Genomic DNA, 16,579 nt, shown 5'->3' on the forward strand with positions numbered 1-16,579 from the left:
GGTACCTTGGATTTTACTGTAGTGAGAAGTTAACAAGTATCCTTTATTCCATTTTTAGTTCTGTTATTGGTTTATTAAATTAAATACAAGTTTGTATTAGCAAGTTTATGTGGAAGCATAAGCATTTAGGTGTGTGCAAATATTCAGCCAGTCTAAGAAAGCAGTGCATCATGTTTGGTTTTCACAAAGATATGTCTGTACTGTAGCTGGTAGAGGAACGCTTTGTGGTGTTATTGAATTTGATCCTAAACTTCTAAAGCTTTGACAGAGATATTTTAATGAACTGAGACAAAAGGTCTATCTCATGGTAGCTCTGCCTCTCCACTAGATTAAAATAAATCCAGTCATGCATCTTTTCATCTCCTTTTCTTTCCAAACACAATTTTAAAAAAATAATTTCCTTTACCAATTCAGTGAGTTTAACTTAGATATACATATGAATGTTCCAATATAAATGTGTAGATACTGTCTCCCACTTGATGACCAGAAGACCAAAGTATCTAAAACTCAACGTTTTATGAAAGAAAAAACAAAGTTGAACCCTGCATCCATATCCATGTGGGGCAAAAGATATCTTTGGATGTGCATCTTGCATCTTTCTGACCAAGTTTCCTGGTGGAAAACACATAAATTGGGGTGGAGGGAAGAGGATAATATGTAAACTAGCTAGCACTTGTCAAAGTTTTATGAAGTTTTTTGTATTAGGGTCCTTGGACTTCCTGGGAGCAGTCATTTTCCGGGAGTACTGAAGTTTCTAAGACAATGTACAGTGAACAAACCAGGATGGCCTACTACTGGGTGTGTTTATAGACAGAGAATCTCTGTAATTCTATGCCTCTGATGGAAAAGTTTGAAAAAACTGAAGTTATGCTTTAAAAGGGGTTTTAATGCAGTTTCTCAGAAGTTGCTACATAGATATTCAGCAGGAATGTTTACCACATGTACAGAAGGCAGAAATGTACCTGAGATTGGCACTGCACATGTTTTCAAAAAATATGGTGCAAAACTAGTAGTATTTGAAAAGCCTAAAAGGAGATCTTGAGTAATAAACTGAAACAAGTTTATTACTGGTTTTAGTTTATTGTTTGGCTAGGCATGTGTGTATAAGCATTATGAAAACTTACTGAGATTGTTTCTTACTAGTGAAGTAGCAATTGTGTTGGCATTGTATATTGTCTTTTTCAGTGTTGTCCTTCCTTCCCTCCGCCCTTCTGTTTTCAATTCACGTGACTGGACTTTGTATCCATTTGTCAACAATCAGTGTAGAGCCATCTTGCTTGAAAACCAGAGACAGAAACAGAAACAATCCCGTACTGCAAGGTAAAATGCCCCTCCTGCCCCAAACTCTATCATTTATATATAGTTGTATGTAATTGTAAACATTGAGGTCATGTATAGTTGGATTTCATATTCTTTCACAGCTCAGAACAATTTCTTCATGGCAGGGAATTAGCAATTATTAGAAGTAATTGACATACACTGTGTTGTCTTTTTGTCTTTAAGTTAATGCAGTCTATTTTAGATAAGGAAGAAAAAAAGAAAGTTAATACTGTCTACTCTTGGCTGTAAGATACTGTCAACTATGGTGGCAACTTATTTTGCAACAAATGCACTTTGTTATTAGGGATTGCAATGAGGTAGAACATTCCCTGCCTGCAACAGGTTAAGGAGTGTAGAAGCTTTACTGGAATAGTGAAAGCATTTTGAACAAAAAAGCAAGCAGGCTGCTTGTGAACAAGAACATTTTCCAGCTGTGCAAGAGTGTTTTTTTCTATTACCACTTAAGATCTGGTTGTTTAAAAAGTAATGTTAAAAGTGTATGTAATTTTGATTACAGAGTCTGTTTCAAGAATCAAATGGAAATGAATTGTTAAACAGTTTTGGAGGGGGGTTAGGATCTAAAATAAACTTGTAGTTTTGAAGTGACTGTGGTTTGTGTGCAGTGTATGTAATGTGACAAAATCCAATTGATTCAAAGCCTGCAAGACTTAACTGTACCTTACAAAGTTATATTAAATAAATCTAATGTCTTCCTTTGTGATCTTTTACAAATCCAACCTGCTGACTGAGAGTAAACACAGCTACTGAGAGGACAGTATATATAAGGGTAATCTCAGGGAGAGAGGATGGCAAGGAATAATAGACAAAGAGAAAAGGTAAGGAAAAAATTATCACTTCTGAATAGGTTGTATCTGCCAGGCTTAAGCAGAAGCTCTACATTTAGCAACCATGCTGAGAGAGAGAGAAGGAAGATAAAAGAGGAGAAGACTATTTAACCAAAACAGGTGTTAGAACAGAAACTGACCATGCACATTGCTTGCTACACAGTTTTGTAATTACTTGCTATTAGTATGGATTCCATGCATCCTGTTTTCTCACAAACATTTTTTTTGCTTCTGCCCTTAGGGTGCTCTCTGGGTGGATTTTAGTAAGTGCAGACCTATATTAAATCCCTGTCAGACCAGCAGCTGAGGCTGCTTTAACATCTGGAGAACCACAGATATTCGGCAACAGGGATTGCTGTATACTGCTGGCCAGTGGAAAAGACTGTGTTGTGAGGACAGAAGTCATGCAGGATGAAAGCAGCAATGTGCAGCAGCATCAGGAGTTGTAATGGTAGAGTGATAACAGCAATATCTGGGCAAGCAGAATTGGAGTTGTTAAGGAGCTGCATCCAAGAGGTATTCAGTTTGAGTTTATATTGATGACACAGAAATACAGGATTCTTGAGTAGAAAGGGATTTGGAATATGATGGGAGATGGTTTAGAAAGATTAGGATTGCAGAAGAATTTGTGTGATGGCTTCTTGATTGTATGAGAAGAATTTTGAGGGTGATGAAGAATTAACTAATATCAGCTTAGTGTGAGAAGAGGGATAGGAGGAAGATGGGATATTTGACTGGGATTGTTAGGAAGTGCTTAACAAGAATTATGGCTATGGCACTCTGGGCTGTGAACACAGAAGTTTGAACTGCTTCAGGTTTACAGTGATAATGATCTTGGATTTTTCACATCCTGGACAGTATTTTAAATTAAAAGATAATGGTGTAAAAATGGCCTCTTCTTTTTCCTATTGTACTAAAGAATCAGTTGATCAGCCTATTCAGAAGGAAGTCTTATGGTACAGAGCTCAGACAGACCTATTAAGACATTGTCTTAAACTAGCCAGATTGGTGGTTGTATGATGTTGCATGCAAACGTGCTTTCTACAGGAATCCCTAGTGTTACAAATTTTATATAATCAGAAATCAAAGTTAGTAAGCTAGAAGGCTACTTTATTCTCTTCTTCTCCCCCCCTTCCCAGTGTTTTTATTCTGCACTGCTGACAAAACTGGCAACTATGGTGAAGAAAATTAGAAGCTGTTGACATGGATTAGTCATTTACAAAAGTTATTCTTAGCTATGTAAGAAACATAACATCTCCAGTTCATGTAAGTTATTATAATAGACAACTGAGTATGTTTTCAATTACAGCAGTTGTCTAATAATAGCAGTGAAGTATTAGTCCTGAAAAATGCATGTTGGACAGAGAAAATTAGATGTTCTTTTTCACTGATGAACAGAATCCATCCTTTAAAAACATAAGATTGTGTTGTACCTAAAGGTATATAGCAAAGGAAAGTGTTTTTTCTCATAAACTTCTTTAAAGACATTCTGCTACAATTCAAAAAGGGTGTTACTCACTTCAAACATACTTGTAGCATGTTCCAGTCCAGGCCAAAAGATAATGAGACCCATGAAGCTATTATTGAGTAACCTTTCAAATGTTAAAAGGAAGTTAATACTGGTTTACCACAAGAAAATGGAAAAAAAAAATTTAATACTTCCTATATTTATTTGTGCTCTTGAAATGTCACATAAAATAAGGTGAAAATGAAGTGAATTATTATAGTGTTGAGATAATGAAAATTTTCATTTTGCTGTGTTGTGATTTTGCCTTTTAGCTCCTATGCGCAAAGGAACTGTGTTCTAACAGCAAGACTTTACCAGTTTCCTAGAGCTCCTGTGAAAGAGAGAAAGAACTAGGGAAAAGAAAGGGAAGAGGAGAGGGAAGGAGGAGGAAAGCAGCAAGAATTTTATACTCACACAAGGCAGAAGGAAACTGGATACCTTGTGACCTAAATTGCTGTTTTTCCTGTATTGCTGTAATGCAATATACACACTGCATTTGTTCAAGATTTTTTTTTCTGCCAGACTCTAAGAACCCCCTTAGTCTTTTCATGTATTGTAGGCAGATATTTTTAGTCTTCAGATATCTCTGATTTTAAGACTTTCATTCTAATTGTTGCCTAATCCTACCTTGTTTATATTTCACCAATCTAAGTTTATTTACAATTTTTTAATTTATTTTTATTTTGTTTTCTGAGGGAATAATCCAGGTGTTCCTTGGTATTCTTACTGAAGTTACTAAATGATCAAATCTTTGGAATTGGGATATAAAGCTGGCTAATGTATATATCTTATTTTGTAAATGTCTTTGCCCTTTAGCTTGCATATTTTTAGAAGGATATGATCTATGTAGTTTACAATCAGGCAGCTATATAACCATTATACAGCTCATAATCCTTCTTTTCCTAATTGTACAAGAGCTCTTTCCAGAGTAAATATTTTCCTGGTTTGTAAGACCTCTTAATTTTGTGATCACCGTGTTTTGTTTTCAAATCTGTTTCCAATAATTGTATTTAGTAGTGTTTGCAATGAATAGTGCTAGTGGAGTATCTGCATTAGAGCTGGTTAGAAAATTACTTACCATTTTAATTCCTCCCTATTGCCATTTCTGAAGTTTTTTTTCAGCATTGTAATAGGGGAAAAATACAAATTATGACTGGATAATCCTATCCTATTTGCTCTAATTTTGCATTACGTCATAAAAAAATGAGTGGTATGTGGGTTAATCTTTTAACCCCATTCAAAATAACATGGTAAAAAAATCTCCCAGCACAAAAGAACAAAAGTGATCTGGTTTTGCCATGTAAATGCCAAACAAGCTATTTTTCTAGATGTAAGAGTAAAGATCATGAATTTAATTTTTAGATGTAAAACAAAACAAACCAAAAACCTATCTTTTTGTGTGTTTTATTTTTTTTTTTAAATTCCTTTCTTTTTGCCCCACTAGAAAGACTTTTGTCAAAATAATTCAGAACAATTTGTCGTGAGACATGTTCACAACTGTTTGCAGGATAAGGGCATATCATTCCCCGAATATTAGTTCTGTAACAGAAGAAACATAACCAGATTTTCTACTGCTTAGAAACTTCAAAGAAGAAACTTAGTCTTCAGTAAGCAGCTACACTTGTTTATTTTAAATGTCTCTTACTTGTGCAAATTAAAAGGAAAGAGAAGCTGTTCATTTATTTCTTGTGAGCCTCCTGCTTACACCAGCAAAACCATAAGTCAGCTGAGCACAACTGAATTATTTTTTTACTTAAAAAGCTTTCCCATTTTTCTCCCTGGTAAAAGGTTCACTTTTAGAATCTAGATGGATTGCATCACAGCAAAGAAACTTTTGGTTAATGGTAATCAATGAAAGCAATTTGCTGTTGGATCCTTTCATCCCCTTTTCATTTTAAATGTGGTAGATTGGTCCTGGCTAACAGCCAAGCACCCACACAGCTGCTTGCTTGTTTCCTTTCCATGCTCCTGAGTGAGATGAGGGAGAAAGCAGGAAAATAGGAGGAACAGAAGTGAGAAGACTCAAGAGTTCAAATAAAGATGGGGAAACACATCTTAATAAGTACTGTCAGGGACAAAACAACTTGAGGAATTAATGTGTTGCCAGGTAGCATAAATATTTATTTTTTTATTGGAGTATTGGGAAACAAGAAAGTGCAGACATCTAAACATGCAGGAAAAAACATCTTTCCTCCCACTTCCCAGGCTCAACTTCAGATTTCTTCTTTCCATCTTCCTATTATCCACACCTTCACTCCAGACATCTACTAGAATGCTGCTGCATGTTGTGCTCAGTCCCTTCAGTAAAGCAATGGGTGGCTTATGAGGATGAAGTCAGTGCTTAGCTATGTGGAGCAGCTCCTACTGCCCTGACCTTGTTGTTCCCGGCTCGTCTTCCTCTCCTGTCTCTGCCACTCCACCGCCTTCCCACTGTGTTCATTCCCCAGAGTGGTTTTTGCCCTTTCTTAAATACGTTTTCCCAGAATGTTGCCAGCTTGTCTGATGGGCTTAGCTATGGCTGCAGCGGGTTCATTGCAGAGGCGGCTGAAACTGACTATTCAGCAGAGGACAGCCCTATGTCTATTCTCCAGAGGCCTCCCCTGCAGCCCCCTGCTGCCAATACATTGACACCTGCATTCGGTACATCACCATGAAAAAGTGATGTACTGTGATATTTTGTTTTGATAAACATGGGAGATGGGTTGTGGGGTTTTTTTCTTATGCTTTTTCAAATGCATGTTCTTTATAATAGTGTTTCTGGGAAAGAACACAAAGGCTGGATATAAGTAGTAGCCCAGATACAGCCATTTCCTCTCAATTAGTTTATGTCCCTTCTAATACAGCCATTCTCAGTCTCTGCAATGGGACAAATTGAACAGGTCCTTGTGGACAAATGAGAGGGCTGCTTGCAGTACTATTTATCCATTGAATGATCTGAGTATAGCTGTATCATATGATGAGTACACTGCTACTCTCTCTTCTCCTACCCCTTGTGTGACAGGACTGTCCCATGATGAGAATAAATGTGTCTCCCATGGTGTGATGGGGGTCAGGGGAACATGTGTAATACCTGAGCATGTGAATAGGTTAATTCCATTGAGACATTATCAAAATGTATGCCATCCATGTGAATTGCTTGATACTGCCCATGCAGATTAACAGACTTTTTCTTGTCATATGTCAGAAGCTAAAGTGTTTTTTCTTCTGTGAAAAGGAACTTGTGAAAGAAACTAAGAGGATCTAGCAATGACTGGCTAGTCACAGGCTTGTTTAGTTGCTCTGTGTGTGTAGCCCTTAGGGAAGAGGGCAGCAGGAGGTGGGCAGTGAACAGCAGTCAGGCTGAGCTCATAGTGTGTTGGTTGGTCATCTCTGACAACATCTTCCTTCAAATATTGCCTGGCTTGATTAACAGTATTGAATGTAATTTCTAGATAGAATATTCATCAGGTTACTGGGTGTAAATCATGACACTGTACACTTCAGAAAAGACAAATACTTATATACATCCTTTAGAGGAAAAATTCACAACTAAAACTCATGAACACTTGTCCCCAGTTCTCAGATTTCAGTGGAATTATTCAAAGAGTAAGAAACTGTTGCATCAGTAAGTTTGCTAGGGCACATTATACTAATTGAAAAGTAATGTAGTGGTAGTTTATTGCACAAAGTTGTTTTTTTCTTAATTTATGCTGAGCACAAACAGGCAATGCACCATTTTTTTTAATGTAACTTTATTCCTTTCTGTATATATCCAGTCTAAACTAGAAATTTAGGCTCTCTCTGTAGTCTGTGGAAAAAGAGCGTGAGCATCACTTCCAAAATTTCATTATACCAATCTTAAGAAGAGATGAATCATCCTCTTAAGGTGCCTGTCTCCTCCTATTAATTAGAAAGGAAGCCTAGATAATTAGCTCAGTCTAAATGCATAACTTTAAGATGAATAAATTCAGATGCACCATGAGTGTCTAGTTGATATGGGCCATGTAGGCATTTAACTTCTACGTGGCTAAAATAAATATTGGCTGAATAGCAGCCTTTTCTCAATTTTTTTATCTAGATCAGTCAGCTATAATGAGAGCCCTTGAGTGTTATCAAAATGCAAGTATAAATAACAATAGAGTTGTTTTAAAAATCATAATCCCACACTTTGAGAATGAATTAATGCAAATGCAAGTTCACTTTATGTGAAAAATTCTTCTGGAAACAGAATAACATACTGGATTATTTTACTGGTGTGTTACTTACTAGCTTTATGAAGCAAAGAAAAATTAACTGGCCATTTCACTGCAATTTCTCTGATAAACCATTTTGACTAGAAACGTAGTTATAGATAGAAGACTATTATGTTATAAAATCCAAAGCTTTGATCTTGACAGACTTCAGAGGGTGCCAGTGAGTAACTCAGGAGAGAGAGATAGATTTGGAGGGGTTGAAGGGTTTTTATTTGTTTGGTGTAGGGGGAGTTGTTTGTTGGTGTTTTTTTTTTTTTGTTTAGCTTTGTTTTTCTGTTAGGTTTAATAATTTCCTGTGACAGGCATTTGAATACTACCATTTCAGTGAAAAAGGGTTAGAAATTACTTCAAATTGGATGAAATTAAAATCCAGTGTTAACTGATTGGCCATTTGTCTTACTGTCCCTCCAAAGACTTACAGCAGGACTCACATACCAACCTTCAGATCTGTGCACTATCCCTGTGAAGGATGTGTATTGGTGGAGTCTAGTGTCTTAGTCTGATATTACATGTAATTAGATTTTTTCCTTTTTAAACATTTTGTGGAATATTGCTTTGAATATGAACAGAAACTCAAAAGAGACCAGTTTGGCTACAGCTGGGTGAAAGTGAAGAGACTGTAACCACTCAGTTATATTAAAGATACAGTTTATATTACAAAAGATCTTGTCTTCCCCTCATATTATAATTTACTATCAAAAATAATGTTTACTATTTATTAATACTGCCATTAAAATCTGTAATTTAATTTAGCTAAAACTAACAATTTCTTGAGAAAACATTCAAAAAAGATACCTTATTTACCTTAAGTTGAACTTGTATCTGATGGATGCTGTGTGGCTTCATCTCTATTTGAGTTAGACACAATAATTAATCTTGCTTGAGCAAGAAACATGACTATTTGCTCTGGTGTTCTTCCAAGCTCATGTTAAGCAAAATTTCTGTCTTGCAGCAAGACAACTTTTAGTAAATTTAATATTGATTTTAATTTTTGTGCATAGTTACCTGAAGATGCATGTTGAAATCTAATGGCACTTTTCAGAAAAACATTGTGGTGTTTTTACAGACACGGATACCAATCAGTTTACAGATACAGAGAGACCCAGCCTTCTGTGACCACATCGTGAGAAGGCTGAATGCAAATCATTTCCAACCTGGGAAAGAAATAGTCATTCTAATCTAGCACTGAATCTGAAGTGCCTAACCAATAGGTAGGATGGAAGATGCCTGTGTGTCTGGAAAAAAAAAGCCAACAACAACTAATAAGCATGCCAAATATGCTACCTGGACCTGAGGAAGCAGGAGGAGGACATCTAGCTCTGAGGACTGGAGAGGATTCTTAGAAGGTATCTTACAAGGCAAGAGAAGAAATAAGATACTAAAAAACAGCATTAAGAAATAGTGATTTTATACTATTAAAATATTAGAAGCATATTACTGAGACTGAGTTACCAGTGATCAATTAAGATACAATAAATATTTGCAGGGTCTTAGCTTGTTGCAAATGCAAAGTAATATTTGTTTGTCTGAATAAAAAAGTATTAAAAGCAGGTCAAAAGCATGTGGGTTTATTTCTCTTTTCGCAGTTGTATGACATAAAAGATGAAACAGTTATGACTGGCTTGTAAGAGAGAAATTAATTGAGAGATTTTTAGAAATCTTAAGCTAATATCATAAAATTATTAATAGTATATAATATTACTTTACAATTTGTTACAATTTAAAAACATTTTTCTCATGAAGCTGAAGAATTTTCTTGTTGCAGAATCTTATGGAGAACAGTGTTGTCTTCTATTTTGTTTACAGTGATTTTTATGACTTTTAGAGAATTTTTTTGAGTATATCTGTTATTTGCTTTCATCCATTTGTTCTCACACATTTATACTTTGTTTTAATACAAGTAGAAAATATGTATTAGAATCCAAAAAACGTAATTTGAAGATATGTAGAAAAAGTAGAATATATGTATACATGCATCCACATATGTGTGCAGATATGTATATTGACACATCTATGTATGTATATACATATGCATGCATACACATACATATGCAATGATTAAAGTATCGTAGTTTGAAATGAGATGTATGAAATCTAAATTCTTATGTAGCTCTTGTTGTATGAAATTAATCACCTCTTAAATATATTCAACTTAGCAGCCACGTTGGGGTGGGAAAAAGGTACTATTAGTCCTATTATATCACAGCGAAAGTGAAGCAGATATTGAGAATTGCACTGCAATTGCAATGTCCAGCATGCAATTAAGGAAAAATTTTGCCACCTGAATCTAAAACATAAGCCTTCAGAGCTGAAGGTTACCGTAGGAACATTTAAAGGATATTGTGGAAGTAAAATAATACCAAACTGGTTCAATGCAAAAAAAAAAAAAACAAAAAAAAACCCCCAAATGAAACAAAAGTTGATTGGTTCAAAACAGACTAAAAGAAATTCATGAAGTGAGAAGAATCTACAGGGAAATATTCAGTACAGTGCTCTTCTGTTCAAAATGTCCTAAATACTGACTGTCAAAAGCTAGAAGGGTGCACTAGTAAAAGAATATACTTGTCAAGTTTCTTACATTCTTACCTTAAGTGTTTGGATTGTTTGCTGCTGGAGACCAAATACTAGGTTAAATAGAAGCTTTATCTGATTTGGTGTAATCAGATATTATGTTAGATCTGCACATGCCTGTCTTTTCACCATTAAAAACCCTAGTGTGACACAGATGAGCCTCAGTATCCTCAGAGCTTCATTCTCATGTTCTTCCCTTTTTACTCCTCTGAACTTCTTTGTTGTTGTCTGTTCCACTCAATTTCATCCATCCAATATTTCTTGCTTTTCAAGCACATCCCTTCAAGATGCATAAAAGTCTACTGCAGAGAGTACCCTAGAGAAATCAGAGTTGTTGGGAATAATTTTTTTTCCCGTTTCCGTGTTGATTTCACTTCAGGGACATGATACCAGGTGGAGGCAGATAGGCCAATGTATACGAGTGCCTACAGATACTCCTTCAGAGTGGAGGAGTATATAGCAATATTACATCAGAGACATCTTTCAATAACATTTTTTGTTGTTGATTTGCAAAACAAGAAATGAGGTACTAAACAAGGCTAACTTCTGAAGGAATAGATCCAGAAAATAAGATTTTCAGCCACTTTGCAAATTACAATGATCCAGTTGATACTGGGCACAGCTATTGTCAACATTTCTGTGTAGATACATTTAAAATATTATATTAATGTTTATTTAAAATATTATTTTTTGCTATGTATATGTATAGCATATACAGCGAAAGACTGTAAAGTTTGACCAAGGTGATAAAGTTTCCTGCTCATATCTCTATGCAGACTTGAAATCTCTTTAAAATTCATATAAATTTTAGTCAGCTAATTTTGAATATATTTCACTCATTTTTTAGATTGCCTTCATTCTCAAGAATAAAATACAGCTGCTACCTTGGCTTCCAACAATAACTTTGCTCAGTAAAAGGAAACTTGATTTGCTCTGTTCACTAGTGGCTAAAGACCCCACACATATTCAACAAGACTGCTCTCTATAGTTCCATACCTCCTAATTAAAACACAGGATGTTTTGCTTGTACCAGTTGAATTAAACCTTGGAATTATTGTTTGGAAAACTTGCAAAACCAGCTAGCTTTGTGCTTTTAAATTGATGGTTTTATTAGTGGCAGGAGCATATATTTCTAGGTTTTATTCAGATGTGAAGCCTGCAATAAAACTGAGGACACTCAGTAATTCTATGAAATAAATGTGCATGTCCTGCGAACATCAGCACAATTCTATATATGTCACTGACATATATGTCACCCTTTTCAGCATCCCTATTACCATGGGCCTTGAGACCCTTGCAGTCTGAATAGTGGAGTAGGAACTAAAGGTCTGGCAGCCGGTTGTTCCTGTCCTATGGGGTCAGGATGGTAGCTGTTTTCTGCAATGCCTGGGAAGAAAATCACACTTATTTATCTTTTCAGGGAAGAAACCTAAACCTACTGTGCAGATTATGTCTGCAATGTGGCAGGTGCTACACAGCTTCATTAATATGGTAATTAGATAGAGGGTTGGTTAGATGCATCCCACCAAGCAGAACTGCATTTAGTGGTTTAAAGTTTGTGTATGTATTTTCCATATCTGAAACAAAGTAGATTGCTTCCCATGGAATAAGCCAGGTAATGATCTGTTGCCACAGTGATAAGGCTGAGATCTTTAGGTGTTGCTTGCTGAAATCTAAACCAGAACTGTTGTCATCAAAGCAAGGTCAATGGGTTATAAAGCATATATTAAGCAGTAAAAAATCAGCTAATATAATTATTAGTGTTTTATCTCTATGCAAACAAGTACTAAGAGTCCCAGTTTGCTGGTTGATCCCCACTATTTTGACTTGCAGCAGTCCCAGACTGCCCAGACTCTTTCCAGTCAGTTCTCTTCATCTGCCATAATCATAGCTCCCCAGCTCTTTCATCCCAGATACTCCCATTTCTCTCACCTTTTTCCTGAATTTGTTTTCCTATCCACTGCCATCCTGTCCCTTCCAGTTTTTTAAACCTTCTACCATTTCTCCTAATTTCAGCCTGCAATTCTCATTCCATCTGGGCCTCAGGCTTTCCTTCTTGCTCTTTATTCAAGTCAGTGCAAGCTCTTCTGACTACTTAGTCTTCTCTACAGATACTTTTAACCACAACACCTCACTGATACATTAATGTGTCTCTCTTGACGTCTACTCTCTGCACTAGCTCTTCTAGTTCTGGCTTCTTTATTTTCTCTCTTCTCTTTTCTTCTCTCTGTTACTTTTATCTACAGTAACTCACCAATTTACAAGTTCTTCATTTCTTGACCTGCTGTCCCTATTCTCTGTCAAAATTCTTGTTTCTAGTTCCCTTTTCTACTCTTTTACTTTCAAGTTTCCACCTCAGTCCTGGTTTCCTCCCCTTTCCTTCTTGTCCCAGCATAATCCAGGGTGCAGGTGTGACTCATGTCTCATCTGCATTTGAAAAAGGCTGCCTGCATCCAGAAATGATGGAAGTATTACTAGAGGCAAAGGAGAGTGAGTCTCTGTTCTATTTTGATGTGTATACCTGATACAATCCTTCACAGCCTAGAGGCACTCAATTGCAGCCAGAGCATACTTGATGCAGTTTAAAACAGAGATATGACAAGTCCCTGCTTAGGTAAAATAGTAATAGACTGTGCTCTTATCATAAAAGATGGTGTGTAATATTGTGTACAATACATTCTTCTGTTTTAAGTTGCATATAGCATGAGCATTGTTTATTGAACATTGTGATATGACATAAAATACTTTTCCTGACATAATTTTCCTACAAGCCCTGGTATTTAAAATATTTGCAAAGAGCTTTTTCTTGAACATTCTTTTCAATAATTTCGTAATGTATGTCTTCATTTCCTTTTGGATAGTACTTATTACTGTCAAGAAACTAGAGCTGGATTTTTTTTCCCCTTGTTGATGAGATAGTCACTTACATTGGTAGCAGAATTGATGAACATTTTTTGTTGTTGTTTTTTGTTTTCCCTGCAATGAATCTTGGAAATTTTGGTCCTTAAAGATTTCAGGTTTTGTGTTCCCTGTTATATATTCCCCTGTTCTTATACTTAAAAAAAAAAAAAGAATTATTTGCTGTCATATTTACTGCTGTATAGTGCATCTGTGTATGCCAAAGTAGTGTTACTGAGGTTGTAACAAATTCTTTGTTCATCTTCATTTAAAGGATTCATCTGTGTAAAGGGGTGAAAGGAAAAAAATATCTATATACTAAAAGATGCATTTTAATTTTTAAGAAATATAACAGAAAAAATAATGTTAAAAAAACTCTTGAGGAAAAAAAAAGCCAAATAAGAATCTACAGTCTTTTTTTTCTCCTACTATACAATCCAGAGCAATAAATCATAGGACTAAATTTGATTAATAGTAAAATTAAAAAAAAAGTCTTATCGACTAAATTTTCCACCTGTTCTTATGCACCAGGAAGAAGATGAGACTCCTTTTATTTCTACTAATTTGCCAGTGTGCTATAAACAGTGTTGGAGCATACAGTGCTTCAAGTCCCAGTGTCATTTTACTGATGGCTGATGACCTTGGTATTGGAGACCTAGGATGTTATGGGAACAGAACATTAAGGTATGATGATACAGTTGAGGGAGTCAGAGCTTTATTTTAGTTTTTCTATGTATTTGTAAAGTTAAAACCCCAAAACATTCAGAGATTTAATTAGTTCTTTATAGGTAAGCAAAGTTAATATCCTTTCTAGAGAACAGCATTTTTAATCTTTGTTTTCTTAACAAGAAGACTTATCTGTTTTATTTATCCTGCTGAAAAGTTGCATCATAAACAGAGAATTGAGCAACCAGCAAAATAAGGGTAGATCTAGAGAAGCAAAGTATAGTCAACAATTGTAGTTTAAAATATACATGACACAAATACTATAAATTAAGCATATTTTGAAGCATTCACGAGTTAAGCAAAGCTTGTCACTAGCCAATCGTAAATAAAGTGCTGATTTTTTTTTTTCCTTCATCGGCATGCTGTACTCAATGAATTCATTAAAGCAGGTGTTAATGTACCTGACACCTAATGTAAAAGTATTTGACACAATAGTATTTAGAATTGCAATCCTACCATTGTTTTGATAATTTGCATACAATAAGTCTTAACTTTTCCTGATAGATTTTGCTTCAGATGCCTTGATCTTGCCATGCCAATTTCCAAATAATTATCTTTGTGTATTCTTTTGTTGGCTTTCCTGCTTATGTTTTTCTAGAACCCCTAATATTGACAGGCTGGCAGAGGAAGGAGTGACACTTACTCATCACATAGCAGCATCCCCACTTTGTACTCCAAGCAGGGCTGCTTTCCTGACTGGGCGATATCCTATCAGATCAGGTAAAATTCCATTGCTTTACATATAAATATAATATTTTATTTGTACTAAATGTATGCATTTTCTTCACTGGCTTTTCTTGCTATCTTAATCGTTACTTGATTAGGTACTTACTTCAGTGACCAATCAAGCTCAGTGAAGATGGTCAGCATTTCAAATCTTCCATATATATGTGAAATTCTCACATTTCAGATCAGTTAACACAAAAATAGAGCCCTTTTTTACTGGGAAAAAGATTTTTAAAATACTGAGGAAAAAAATCTGATTGTGGTTTTTTAATGTAAGGAGCAGACAAATTCCGTCGATTTCCTCCACCTTCCAAATGACCTCTCTGCCTCCCCAGTCACGTTCAGGCTGCTCCCAGGATACTTGAGGGCAGCCTGACTGTTGAGCATCACAGAGATTCATCTAGAAAGACACAATGGAAAACCTGGTGTAAATCCTTCTACTCAGACATTTCTGTTTCTGCAAAATCTTTTGATTTAGACAAGTTGTTATTTTTTTTCAGGGTGGCAGGGGGTGGAGGAAGGGGGGGTGGTGGTGTATGATGGCTATTCATTAAGATGTTCTAGCAGCCTTTAATACTGGGAAGAAGAAAGAAAAAATCTTCTTTGTAAGTATTTTTGTTCCATATCTATGCATACACAGTGGTAAGTACCCCATGAATGCATGCATTTAATAACCTCTCTCACTTTCAAACTACCTGATCCAAAGCCCATTTAAGTTAGTGAAGATCCAGTCTGTTTATTTTAGTGTGCTGGGACTGAGCCCCTCAGTGCTTAGCCATGCAACTTTAACATTCCCTTAACATCATTTTTAGCAAGGATCATTATACATTAATCAGATCACTTGTTCATTAGTGATAAAACATCCTGTCCTTGCTTCTGGGAATGAAAGCAAAGCAAGACTCTGGAGCCTACTTGATATGTTCGTGCTCATTCAAATCAAGTAACAAGCTTCTGCAAAAGTGCTAGCTAATAAAACTTGCAAAAATTTCTACTGCATTCAGCTGCAAAGGAAAATTTTATATACCTGTTACAGCTAATTTGCTATTAATATTTACTGTAGGTAAAGCCACAGGTCACTTTCCATTACAACACATGTTCTTATTTCCAAAAAGTTAATATTTGAAGAGATTTGTTTCTTAACTGGTTGCCTCTCAGATAAACCAGATTATTTCCATGTTTGTACAAAAATTTTCTTTGTCCTAATTAAATGACTAAATTGCTAAATGTGGGCTATTTCCAAACATCAATAATACTAATAAAGGATTATTATATCTAGAAGATACTAGAATCATGATGTGGAAAAAAATGTTAGAAATCTAAAAATCCTGCTAATAGAGCTGAAGAAAAATATTCCAAAATGCAGTATTTGATGAGAGACACACCCAGAGAAAGGCAGCAATTAAAAAAAAAAAAAAAAAAAAAGTCATTCTGGTAACTTCAGGGAATTACACTGATTTCAGTTACCAGACATTGAAGTGCATAAAAAATAAATGTGAATAAATATATAATAAGTAAAATATAGATATGTACAGATGACTAAAACTACCTAAACTGTTGATCAATAAAGCTAGCTGGGGTGAAAAACTGAAGTCATTATTTGGCAGGTAGGTTGAGCTCTCTTTAATAAACCAGTCGAACGAGTCTTTTTCTTATCTAACCACAAGGGATACCAGAGGGAAGAGTCTGGTTGTCTACATCAGTCATGTAACTTTGGCACTGCAATCATACAGTTGCATAATTCAGACTTCCTGGAG

At 35.5% G+C, this 16,579-nt stretch overlaps 1 protein-coding gene across 5 annotated transcripts in view; it reads left to right on the top strand.

Moving 5' to 3' along the window:
- Nucleotides 1–16,579, top strand: part of STS (steroid sulfatase) — a 102,219-nt gene that overhangs the window by 7,631 nt on the left and 78,009 nt on the right. Inside the window, exons 3-6 of one of the 5 annotated variants that reach the window (XM_031050991.2) lie at nucleotides 1,186–1,320; nucleotides 8,971–9,250; nucleotides 13,905–14,057; nucleotides 14,698–14,819. In XM_031050991.2, the coding sequence (XP_030906851.1) occupies nucleotides 13,912–14,057; nucleotides 14,698–14,819 (268 nt within the window). In that variant the 5' untranslated portion in view covers nucleotides 1,186–1,320; nucleotides 8,971–9,250; nucleotides 13,905–13,911. Of the gene's footprint in view, nucleotides 1–1,185; nucleotides 1,321–2,465; nucleotides 2,682–8,970; nucleotides 9,251–9,277; nucleotides 9,306–13,904; nucleotides 14,058–14,697; nucleotides 14,820–16,579 lie in introns of those variants that run through there. The other 4 variants (XM_031050993.2, XM_005151423.4, XM_031050994.2 and 1 more) reach the window with 4 other exon arrangements.

The sequence above is a fragment of the Melopsittacus undulatus genome, chromosome 2 (assembly GCF_012275295.1).
Source record: "Melopsittacus undulatus isolate bMelUnd1 chromosome 2, bMelUnd1.mat.Z, whole genome shotgun sequence".
NCBI classification, from domain to species: Eukaryota; Metazoa; Chordata; class Aves; order Psittaciformes; family Psittaculidae; genus Melopsittacus; species Melopsittacus undulatus.